The sequence below is a fragment of the Mirounga angustirostris genome, unplaced genomic scaffold, assembly GCF_029215605.1.
Source record: "Mirounga angustirostris isolate CCGP_5_RB_7025 unplaced genomic scaffold, mMirAng1.0.hap1 SCAF_6, whole genome shotgun sequence".
Lineage (NCBI taxonomy): Eukaryota > Metazoa > Chordata > Mammalia > Carnivora > Phocidae > Mirounga > Mirounga angustirostris.
The window spans coordinates 56648273-56660844 of record NW_026991714.1 but is presented as its reverse complement, the minus strand read 5'-3'; the positions used below and the strand labels follow the sequence as shown (position 1 = coordinate 56660844).

General features: G+C 35.7%; 1 protein-coding gene across 2 annotated transcripts in view; it reads right to left on the bottom strand.

Moving 5' to 3' along the window:
* The window catches only part of F5 (coagulation factor V), a 73286-nt gene that overhangs the window by 31706 nt on the left and 29008 nt on the right, over positions 1 to 12572 (bottom strand). For both annotated transcript variants that reach the window (XM_064594351.1, XM_064594350.1), the window contains exons 8-11: positions 5441 to 5618; positions 3619 to 3718; positions 3043 to 3254; positions 1799 to 1949 (exon numbers count right to left, since the gene is read on the bottom strand). In XM_064594351.1, coding sequence (XP_064450421.1) covers positions 1799 to 1949; positions 3043 to 3254; positions 3619 to 3718; positions 5441 to 5618 — 641 coding nt within the window. The remainder of the gene's footprint in view (positions 1 to 1798; positions 1950 to 3042; positions 3255 to 3618; positions 3719 to 5440; positions 5619 to 12572) is intronic.

Genomic DNA, 12572 nt, shown 5'->3' with positions numbered 1-12572 from the left:
CAATATTAATTTGGTTGTGTCAAAGCAGTGATTATGATAAGCTTCACCAGGTCTACCTAGTGACTAGATCAAACTCAGACTTCCCAAATGAGAACTTATTTTCCTAAGTTAGCCAATGGAGAAATATCAGGAGAAAGACAAAGCCTTTCATTCTCGTTGACTTATTCATTCATTTGTCCAGTGTGTATCAAATGCTTTGTTTTCCACATTCTGCTTTTAAAATAGTCTAAACCTCAACTTACAATATTATCTAGAATAATTCTACCTGGAAGAAAAGCATAATATAAGAAATTCATCTTGACACATTAGCTGGTGAATAAGAAGTAATGTCCCTAAAAGGCATGCATATTTAGCACATTTGGCAATTTTTATTGCTCCCTCTTATCATTGAGATAGTCCATAGTTTTTGTTCAAGTATCGAGTTCACACATTTTCACTATCTTTCAAAGGGACACAGCTTTTGGCAGTATATTTATTTACTTAGGTTCTAGGCATGGTAATAAAATCACAGGTTTGATTTCTATGAGGACAGGGCCCACCTCTACCTGCGTTCCCACTCTAGCCCTGATACTAGTATGATGCCTGGCACTAGTGAACACTTAAATGACAATATGTTTTTAGTTTGTATTTCATTCAGGAGGCTCTTCTAAATGGTCTATAGCTGTACTGTCTAATACAGTGGCCACTAAATACAGTGGCTATTGAGTACTTGAAGTGTGGATAATCTGGATTGAGATGTGCTGTTAAGTGCAAAAGACACACCAGATTTCAGAGACCTAGTACGAAATAAAGAAAGCAAATCTCATCAATTTTTATATTGGTTGTGTGTTGAAATGATAATATTTGGGATATATTTCTCTTTAATTTTTCATATGGCTACTAGAAAATTTTAAATGATATATGTAGCTCATACATAATTTCTCACTAACCCAAACCTATGACAGATTCACTGCCAAAAATGAAATTATGCAAAGAAAGCTGAGTAACTCCCGGTTTGGAATTATTTTCAGGGCATCTGCCAGTTCTGAGAATTCCAATAATTCATCTGAAACTATGTGAACAGACCATGGAGAAGTCATCCTCATGTCTATGATTACCTATCAGAGAAGGTGATCATAATGGCTCTTGACTCTGAGGAATAGTGGTGGGGACCCTGACCACCGTGGCAAAGTTTGCTTCTAACTGGCTTATTGAAATTTCTCTTAGACTTCTCATAGCAGTGGCTTTAGGTGCTGAAATTGAAAACTACAGCAAATGCCTGAACTTTGGCTTAGGGAATTCCTTCTATTCTGAACAAGATTCTCACTGCTCACTTCAAACCTCTTCATGGATTGGCTTTTTATGATTCTTGGCTCCCCATCTGCCTTTTGCCTTCATTTGATTTGACCTTCCAGCTTTGGATTACTTACCTTGTTTCTGCCCTGCCTATAAAGACTGTTCACCTTGCACCCAGTCTAAAATCCCCATATACCACTGACCAAGGCCTGTAGTCCCTTTCTTCACCACTCCCACCCCTCAGCCTGTTCCTCCAGAGTGGAGGTGCCCAAAGCATGTGCATAAACGTACATGCACATCTGGAGCACGAGACCAAGAAGACTTCTTAAGGAGAACAAGCTTTTGGCCTCTTGCTGTAAAAAGATTGCTATAGTATCCCCCAGTAACTTCATCATCAAATCCCTGGATTGCAAGTGAGGATAAGAGGTGAGTGGATTCTAATCCATGTCTCTGCCTTTATGCACAGTCATACTTTAAGCACAGGAGTGAAAAACTGATGGACAAAAACAGTGGTTTGACTTACTGCTCATGATGTTTGATTCATAAAACTTGGGGTCATCACGTTTCACCTTCTCAGGATTTTCACAGAACTTGTTGATATTGTCCTCAATGTACCAGCTCTTGTTCTCATCAAACACAGCAAACACAGCCTGCTGCTCAATGTCTGCTGCCCTCTGGAGGATAAAAGTTCAGTGTTCAGTGATTAATGTTCCAGCTGATTACCCACAACACTGAGTTCTTCTCAGAAACCAAAGAGGCACAGTCTAGGGGCCACTGCAGCCATAAATTCAGGCATTTATGAGAGCCCATTTTGTACAAAGCCCTTGTTAGAGCCAAAGGTAATATGCAAGGACAAACAAAGCAGATCAGAAAATTCAGAGACTAAAACATCCTAATAGAAAAATTCCATCTCCACATGGCAGCTGTAATTGTGTTTTATTTCTGTAAGTAGACACCTTTCAACCTGAATGATTGACTAGACATGCTCCAAATAGTTGCAAAGGATAAAACAGAAGGTTGCAATAGGAAAGCTTTCTACTTCTCCCTTCCTGTTTCCTTTCATAGCTCAATAAATTAAGGTCTTCCAAATGTCCATTTCTGATTTTTCTAGGCATATATTTATTTTGTATGCCTTAGGATGAACTTCTTTGATTATAGCTTAGCCTGATTGGGAATTTTAAGTTAATAATATGAGACTATTATTCTCCAATGAAGATCTGTCTCTTTGTTCACTTTTTTCTCTATAATTTAGTCTCACTAGAGATGGACCATTGTCTGGGTCCAACTTCACCAGATTCTATGTCTCCAAACTATTATCTCTCTTATCTCTCCCAGTGCAGGTCTCTAAAAATAACAAGGACTGGTAGAGAGTTTTACACTTTTACAAGGTGGTATCTTGCTGAGCCCCAAAAAACCCTGTAAAAATTTTTTAGGAGGATATTACCCATTTGATAAAAGGAAGAAATTAAGAGAGGCTAGGTGGCTTGCTGATGACATAGCAGAAGACCTGGAACTTCAAACTAAAACAAAATATGGTGTCACACTATAGAACGGCCTTCCAGAGTAAGAATCTAGATGAAAATAGACAAGAAAAAAAAAAAAAAAAAACCCACAAAGGAATAAATGTCACATTTGCTCTAAAGAAGATAACATAATATTTTCTGTTCTCTAGAAGGAGAGGCCCCATTATTTAGCAAGGAGACCTAATCTGTTCCAGCCTGAAGCAGTTCCTGGAATTTCTAAAAGTTTAGTTTGTGGACAGAATACCTGTATGCCTCGCTTATCCAGGGATCTACTCTTACAAATTAGAAGTAGCCCGATCAACCCAGAGGCAATGTCCCTTGTGACATCCACATTACTGTAGTATGGTCTTGTTAAGCACTGTGCATCATTTTCTGTGGGTTCATCAGACTCTAGGATGTTCCACTTATAAGTATAGGTTTCCCCTGGTTGAACTGCTCTGATCATGGTGTAATTGTCTGGAAGAAAATAGAGTCAATATTGTTTCATTTTCAAAATTATTACATTAAACAAACAGTGAGTTCTCATTAGAACCAATTAATATTAGGAAAGGAATATTTTTCTATCAAGTTCCACTTAACCTTGGATTACATGTCGCCATTAGAGATTGCTCCACTAGAGGCCGCTATGGCACCAACAAATTTGGTAAGCACTAGGGTAAACAAAATCCCTAAGTGAGAAGGGTTTGGTTCCGACTTTTAGGATACCCTACTTGTATACTACCTGACTGGACAAGTTATATTACTGAGCAACGAGGACACTAGGAAAATATGGCAGCCTCTCAGAGGTGAATAGTTTCGTTCAGCAGACTCTGATTCAAACCTGAAGTGTAGGAAGAGTTGACATCATCTTCATAAGGGGAGAAGGTCACTCCATGAGGGTAAATGCTGTAGACGCGGCTGGCCATATTTTTGAACACGATCTACAAAGTTAACTCAAATTCATTATTTCAGGACTTAAGTTCAATTGTGAGAATTAATATAGGATGTTAGCTTTGCAAATTCACTTGTTGGAGGGTGCGTGTGTGCATGCACGCAAACTAGTTCTGTTTCTCTGAGCAGCAACCTCTCCCCGTAACCTGGCAGATACTTTTGAGACAGTTTCACTCACATGGTAAGATGGAAAATGGAAAGAGAAGTCTGCCCTTAGAAGTGACATTTTCCTCACAATATATCACTTTTTCCAAGTATATCACTCGATCCCCATTCCCCTTCCCCTCTCCTCTCAGCTTGGACCACATCTGCCTTCAGATCTGTTCCTTCTCTTTAGACCATGATCTCCTTCCCCAGCCTGGCAGATCTCCTAGGACACTGTCCTTGGTGTCATCTTCTGAGGGGCACACAAATAGCCAGATCCTGAATTTCCAGTGAGGTATATTTACACTTGCTAAAAATCACCTAAAAGGGATGGGGGAAATCAGAAATGAGGGAAGGGAAAGAAGAACAGAGAAAGGCTGCTTTCTATCCTTTCGTTATTTTTAAATGAACAGAATTGTCCTTGTGTGCAGATATGTTAGTTCACCCCCACAAAGGGGTGAAGGGAGGAGCATTATTTACACGGGAGTCCTAGTTAGGCTTCTTAATCTTCAAAAGAAAACCTTAATCTTATCTGCTGTTGGTTGATTGCCAAAGCATTTGGATCATCCTTAATCTGTAGATTACCCACATTCTAGAATCCTGCCGAAGTTTGCAACATTTACTTCTCTGCTGCCCAGTTCCTATCAGAAGCTCGATGACGTGACATCTATTTAAGGAAAGCTGTCTGAAGAACACTCAGTGTTCTTGAATCATATCTAAATTTACCTCCCTCAGAGACCAGTCATGGGAGAACTACATACCTAGAGCACAATGATGACTTGTTTATAGTCAATTGTATTTACTGTTATGTTCTCAGCCATAATGACAAACATTATTTTACAAAGCTATGTGACTTATTCATTCATTCATTCAAGATTTATTTATTTGTTTGAGAGAGAAAGTGCACGCGTGGTGCAGGAGGGGCAGAGGGAGAGAGAGAATCTCAAGCAGAGATTCTCCACGCTGAGCGTGGAGCCTGATGTGGGCTCCATCTCAGGACCCTGAAATCATGACCTGAGCCAAAATCAAGAGTTGGACACTTAACTGACTGAGACACCCAGGCGCCCCAGCAACTTATTTATTATATCAATTGTAGGGATTCTATCAAGGATTCCATCCACTGTATTATACAGCATCCTCTTTTTAAGGATCCATGGGATAAATTGGCCTCAGTGTCAAGGGGAATTATGTTTTCTTTATGACTACTGTGAATCTTGCCCTGACATATTTTACTCGGATGCTAGAAAGCTTTGGACAAAATTTGTAGGCAACCTTATAGGAGCATAAGGCATGTGTTTCATTATACTTATCCATGGCTTTATTTTCTTTGTCCCCATATTATCCTTCACCTCAATTACATCGGCTCTTTGTTTTATTCCTTTATAATTTGATAAATTGTCTCAGATAAGGTAGGCTATAAATCAGAGCAAATACATAAAAACTAAAGTTGCATTTGAATTAAAAACTACATGGACATATATTTCTTTTTAGTACAAACAAATAACCAGTACTTATAAACTGTCTTTCCTATTTAATTTCTCCCATGGTACTCTATTTCTGTTACTTACTTTGAGTGTGTCTCTGACCTGGGCTCTGATAATAGGGCCCAAGATCCCATCTTCTTTGATATTCGTATTCTCCAAACGTTTGGTGAAAGACTCATCTTGGTACTGTGTATAGACAACCTTCTTATAATGTTTTCCAATTTGGTTTGAGAAATTATCCAAATGCAGAGATCTGTATTTTCTTAAAGTGAAATGAATTTTTTAAAAAATTAAACCGTTTGCTCAAGTAAAGACCCTGTAGGATGAGGAAATCTTTGTGCTTAGAAGTTCTGCTCTTGGATTAGCTAAAATGCTAGTTTTCTAAAAAAAAAAAAAAATTCTTAATGTGGTTTGCAAAGTCCCAATATCTCCTCTCTAGTTGGAAAACTGGAAACCTTTGTCTCTCCCATCACTGATAAAGTTGTAGACATGGTTAGAAACAGCTACTTAGAACTTCCTGTCACTCTGGTCACTAGAATAGATCTTAGATATCTCTGGGAAAATGTCTATCCAAAAGAAAGGAGAGGACATACTGTGAATTTTTTCTCAAGTCTTCGTTATCACTTAATTTATGGTAACTTTATTGACTTCCCAGATGTGTCTCAATCTCTAAAAGTTATGTTCCCACACTAGGAAGCTTTGACTATCTTTATTAGTCATAGTTTTGTGCTGTTGGGCTCACCCTCCTACCATCCACCCAATCCTAGTGCCAACTAAAAAGCAACCACCTCCACCCATCTTCTGTAGCTACCTCGATACAAGAGTTGGGGCAGCAACAAGAACCACTTTTCCTCTTGGTCCTCTTTATTGCCTTAGGTTGCAAAAACAGAAGTTCCATGACAGAATTTACTCATTTTCTGCATTTATTTTGCACAATAAAAAGCACACACTATTGCCAGAATCCTGGAATCGTATCTCAGTTCCATCAATTATTATTACATAATCTTGAGCAAGTTCCTTTTTAGCTCTTTTTCTCAAATTTTTTTGAATAGCAAATACATTCAAATGATTTTGATTACAATAGAGAGCTCTCACTCACACTTTTTTTCCCATCAACCCCACCTCCCTGACCTTCCCCGCATTTTCTAAATATTTTCTACATATTCACTTGCATTAATTTCATATGTATAATTCCAGAGCATCTTTATGCATAAGGCATAAGTAAGCAAATATGACTGCAAATATAAATATTCTTATACTCTTATTCTTTTAACAAAAGGCACCTTGACTTTTTCTTTTTGCATTTTCCCAGCTTTACTGAGGTGATTTTGACAAATAAAAATTGTATATATTTGAGAAGTACAACATGATGATTTATATATGTATATACGTGATTACCACAAGTAAGCTAATTAACACTTCCGTCACCTCACCTAGTTATTATTTTCTTTTTTGTGGTGAAAACACTTAAGATCTACTGTCTTAACAAATTTCAAGTATAAAATATTAACTATAGTCACCATACTGCTTAATTAGGTCCACATATAAGTGAGATCATGCAGTATTTGTCGTTTTGTGTCTGGAATGAGTCTTAGCATGATGTTTTGCAGGTTCATCCACATTGTTTTAAATGGCAGGCTTTCCTTCTTTCCTTCTTTTTTAAGGCTGAGTAATATTCCAGTGTGTGTGTGTGTGTGTGTGTGTGTGTGTGATATTCTTTATCCATTCATCCATCAACAGACACTCAGATTGTTTCCATATCTTAGCTATTGTGACTAATGCTTCAATGGACATGGGAATGCAGATATCTCTTTAGGATATTGATTTCATTTCCTTTGGATATTTATTCAGAAGTGGAATTGCTGGATCATATGGTACTCCTATTTTTAATTTTTGAAGGAGCCTTCTTACTATTTTCCATAATGGCTGTACCAATTTATATTCTCGCCAACAGTGTACAGAGTTCATTTTCTTCATACCCTCACCAACCCTGGTTACCTCTTTTTTGTAATAGCCATCCTCACAGGTATGAGGTCATAATCTCATTGTGGATATGATTTGTATTTCCCTAATGACTAGGGATGTTGAACACCTTTTCCTATATCTATTTGCCATTTATATATCTTCTTTGGAAGGTCCTTTGCTCATTTTTTAAAAATTTATTTTATTATTTTTTAAAGATTTTATTTTTAAGTAATCTCTACACCCAACATGGGGTTTGAACTCACAACACCAAGATCAAGAGTCCCATGCTCCACTGACTGAGCCAGTCAGGCCCACCTTTCCCCATTTTTAAATCAGGTGGTTTTTTAAAAAATTTTTTGCCATTGAGTTTTTTTGATATATTTTAGGTTTCAACACCTTATTAGAGATATGGTTTGCAAATATTTTCTCTCATTTCATAGATTGCTTTTTTGTTTTATTGTTTCTTTTGCTGTACAGAAACGTTTTAGTTTGATGTAGGCCCACTTGTTTATTTTTGTTTTTGTTGCCTATGCTTTTTGTGTTTTCCCCAAAAAATCATTGGGAAGACCCATGTCAAAGAGTTTTCTTCCTACCTTTTCTCCTAGAAGTTTTATGGTTTCAGGTCTTATGTTTAAATATTTAATCTATTTTGAGTTAATTTTTGTGTATAGAGCTAAGGGTCCAATTTCATTCTTTTGCATGTGGATATCCAGTTTTTCCAACATTAATTATTGAAGAGACTATATTTTCCCGATTGTGTATTTCTAGTGCTCTTGTCAAAGATTAGTTGACTATATATGTATGTGTTTACTTCTGGGCTCTCTATTTGCCTTCATTGGTCTAAGTGTCTGTTTTTATGCCATTATTATACTGTTTGATTGCTATAGCTTTGTAATATAGTTTGAAATTAAAAGTGTGATGCCTTCAGCTTTGCTCTTCTTGTTCGAGATTGTTTTGGTTATTTTGAATCTTTTGTGGTTCCATATGAATTTTAGAATTGTTTTTTCTATTTTCATGAAAAATGCCATTGGAATTTTGATAGAGATTATATTGAATCTGTAGATTGCTTTGATTAATATGAACAGTTTAACAAAATTAATTCTTCCAATCCATTAACATAGAACATCTTTCTATTTGGTTGTCTCTTCTTCAGTTTCTTTCATCAGTATCTTACAGTTTTTGGTGTATAGATCTTTCACCTCTTTGGTTAAATTTATTCCTTAAGCATTTTATTATTTTTATTTCTTTGAAATGGGATTGTTTTCTTCATTTCTGTTTTGGATAGATTGTTTTTAGTTTAATAAGTGCAGCTAGGGGCACCTCGGTGGCTCAGTCAATTAAGCATCTGACTTCAGCTCGGGTCATGATCTCAGAGTCCTGGGATTGAGCTCCCTGCTCAGCGGGGAGTCTGCTTCCCCCTCTCCCTCTGCCCCGCCCCCTGCTCATGCTCTCTCTCTCTCACTTGCTCAAAAAATACAATATTTAAAAAGAATAAGTGCAGCTAATTTTTATATGTTGATTTCATACCCTGCGACATACTGCATTCTTTTATTAGTTTTAATAGATTTTTGGTGGAGTGTTAAGGATTTTCTATATGTAAAATCATATCATCTGCAAAGAGAGATAATTTTACTTTTTCCTTACCAATTTGGATATCTTTTATTTCTTTTTCTTGCCCAATTGCTCTGGTTAGGATTTCTAGCACTATCTTGATTAAAAATGGTAGGCACTCTTGTCTTGTTCCTGATCTTAGAGAAACAGCTTTCTTTGAGTATGTGTTAGCTCTGGGTTTGTCGTATATGGCTTTTATTATGTTGAGGTACATTTCTTCTACACCTAACTTGTTGAGAGTTTTTATCATGAAAAGATGTTGAATTTTGTCAGTTGCTTCTTCTGCATCAACTGGGTTGTTATTATGACTTTTATCCTTCATTTTGTTGATGTAGTAGATCACATTTATTGATTTGTGCATGGTGAAAAATCCGTGCATCCCAAGGATAATCGCACTTGATCATGGTGTATGATCATTTTAATGTGCTGTGTATTTGGTTTGCTAATATTCTGGTGAGGCTTTTTGCATCTGTATTCAACAAGGATATTGAGCCATCATTTTCTTTTCTTGTATTGTCCTTATCTGGCTTTGGTGTGAGGATAATGCTGGCCTTGTAAAATAAGTTTGGAAGTGTTCTCTCCTCTTCAATATTTTGGAAGAATTTGAAGATTAGTGTTAGTTCTTCTTTAAATGTTTGGTATAATTCATCTGTGAAGCCACGTGATTTTGGGCTTTTCTTTGTTCAGAGATTTTTGATTACTGATTCAATCTTCTTACTTGTTACTAGTCTGTTCGGATGTTCTATTTCTTTATGATTCAGTCTTGGTAGGGTGTATATTTCTAGGAAATTGTCCATTTATTCTAGACTATACAATCTGTTGGCATATCATCATTTATAGTAGTCTCTCAGGATCCTTTGCATTTCTGTGATATTAATTGTAGTGTCTCCTCTTTCAGTTATAATTTTAACTATTTGAGTCCTCTTCCCTTGGTTAGTTTAGCTAAAGGTTTGTCAGTTTGGTTTATCTTTTCAAAAAATCAGCTCTTGGTTATGTTGATCTTTTCTATTGTTTTTCCAGTGTCTACCTCATTTATCTTTCCTCTAATCTTCATTTCATTCCCTCTGCTAACTTTGGGTTTAATTTGCTCATCCCCCCCACCCCAGCTCCCTGAGGTATAAAGTTAGGTTGTTTATTTTAGAACTTTTTTTGTTTTCTAATGTAGGCATTTACTTCTATAAACTCTCATAACTGTTTTTGTTGTATTCCAAAGTTTTTGTATGTTGTGTTTCCATTTTCACTTGTCTCATGATATTTTTTTGATTTCCCATTAGATTTCTTTTTGACCATTCTAGAAAGTGTGTTTAATTTCCAAATATTTGTGAATTTTCCAATTTTTGTTCTGTTATTGATTTTTAGTTTCATACCACTGTGGTCAGAAAAGACACTTGATATTATTTTGTTAAGACTTATTTTGTGGCCTAACATATGACGTATCTTAGAGAATATTTCATGTGCACTTGAGAAGAATATGTATTCTGCTGCTGTTGGATGGATTGTTCTTTACATGTCTATTAGGTCCACTTGGTCTATAGTGTTATTCAATTTCAGTTTCCTTACTGATTTTATGTCTGAATGATTTATCTATTGTTTACAGTGAGGTATTTAAATCCCCCACTATTATTGTATTGTCTATTTCTCCATTCAGTTCTGTTAATATCTACTTCATATATTTAGGTGGTTCAATGTTAGGGGCATATATATTTATAATTGTTATAGCCTCTTGATAAATTAACCCCTTTATCATATAGTGACCTTGTCTCTTATGACAGTTTGACTTAAAGTCTATTTTGTCTTATATAAGTATAGCCACTCCTGTTCTTTGGTTACCATTTGCATGGAAAATCTTTTTATCCCTTTACTTTTAACCAATGTGTGTGCTTAAAGCTAAAGTAAGTCTCTTGTAGACAGTACATTGTTAGATCTTAGTTTTTTTATCCATCTGGCTACTCTGTTATCTTTTGATTGGAGAATTAATTCATTTACATTTAGAATAAGCATTGATAGGTAAGGACTTACTATTGCTATTTTATTGTTTTCTGACTTTTTTGTAGTTCTTTTGTTCCTTTCTTCCTTTGTTGCTATTTTCCTTGTGATTTGTTGATTTTTTGTATTTGCAGGTTTTAATTCCTTTATCTTTTGTGTATCTACTAGAGGTAGAAGTTTTTGCTTGTGGTTACCATGGGGCTTACATAAAACATCTTATAGTTCTAACAGTTTATTTTAAGGTGATGACAGCTTAAATTCAATTGCATAAAAATTTCTACACTATTACTACTCCCTCCCAATTTGTGATGTCACACTTTACATCTTTTTATATTGTATATCCATTAACAAAGTATTTTAGCCTGGTGATTTTAATACTTTTGTCTTTAGACTTTTATTTTAAAGTTTTTTTTTTTTAATTTTAACTAGAGTTAAAAGTCATTATGTACCACCATTACAGTATTAAAATATTCTGAATTTGACTATATATTTACCTTTACCAGAAACTTTTATACTTTCATATTTTCATGTTGTTACTTAGTGTCCTTTCAACTTGAAGAACTCTCTTTAGCATTTCTTGTAAGGCATGCCTAGTGATGTTGAACTCCCTCAGCTTTTCTTTGTCTTGGAATGTCTCTTCACTTCTGAAGAAATCTCTTCACTTCTGAAGAAAAGCTTTGCTTAGTATAGTATACTATTCTTTGTTGGCAGAGGGTTTTTTTTTTTTCCTTGCAGCACCTTGAGTATATCATCCCACACTCTCCTAGCCTACAATGTTTCTTCTAAGAAATCTGTGGATAGTCTTATGGGGATCCCCTTTTATATGACAAGTTGCTTATCTCTTGCTACTTTCAGGATTCTCTCTTTGTCTATGACTTTTGACAATTTGATTATCATGTATCTCAGGATAATCTTTGGGTAGATCTTGCTTGGAGTACTTTGAGCTTCATGAATCTGTATATCTATAACCTCCCAAGATTCAGGAAGATTTTAGTCATTATCTTTATATAAGCATTCTGCCCATTCATTTCTTCTCCTTTTGGGACTCTCATAATGTATATATTAATTCTTTTGATGGTGAATATAGGTATTGTAAGCTTTCTTCACTCATTTCCATTCTTTTTTTTTCCTTTTTTGTCTCTGTAACTGAATAATTTCAAATTAGCTATCTTTGAGTTTGCAGAATCTTTCTTCTGCATGATCAAGTCTGCTATTGAAGTTCTCTATTGAATTTTTTAGTTCTGTCATTATATCCTTCAGTTCCAGGTTCTCTGTTTGGTTATTTTTTGTGGTTTTTATTTATTTCTTACACTTATTTTATTCATGCGTTGTTTTCCTGATTTCATTTCATTGCCTATCTGTCCTCTTGCACCTCACTGAGCTTCCTTAAGATTATTTTGAATTTTTTGTCAGACAATTTGTAGATCTCTATTTCTTTCACATAGGTTATTTGAGCTTTATTAGTTTCCTTTGGTGGTGTCATATTTGCCTAATTTTTTGTGATTCATGCAGCCTTGTGTTCATGTACATTTGAAGGAGCAAACACCCTCTTCCAGTCTTTACTGAGTGATTTTGTCAGGTAAAGACCTTCTCCTGTCAAGTCTCTGGGCTGCTGGGATTGCCTCTGTGATGAGTGAAGTTGGAACAAGTTCCT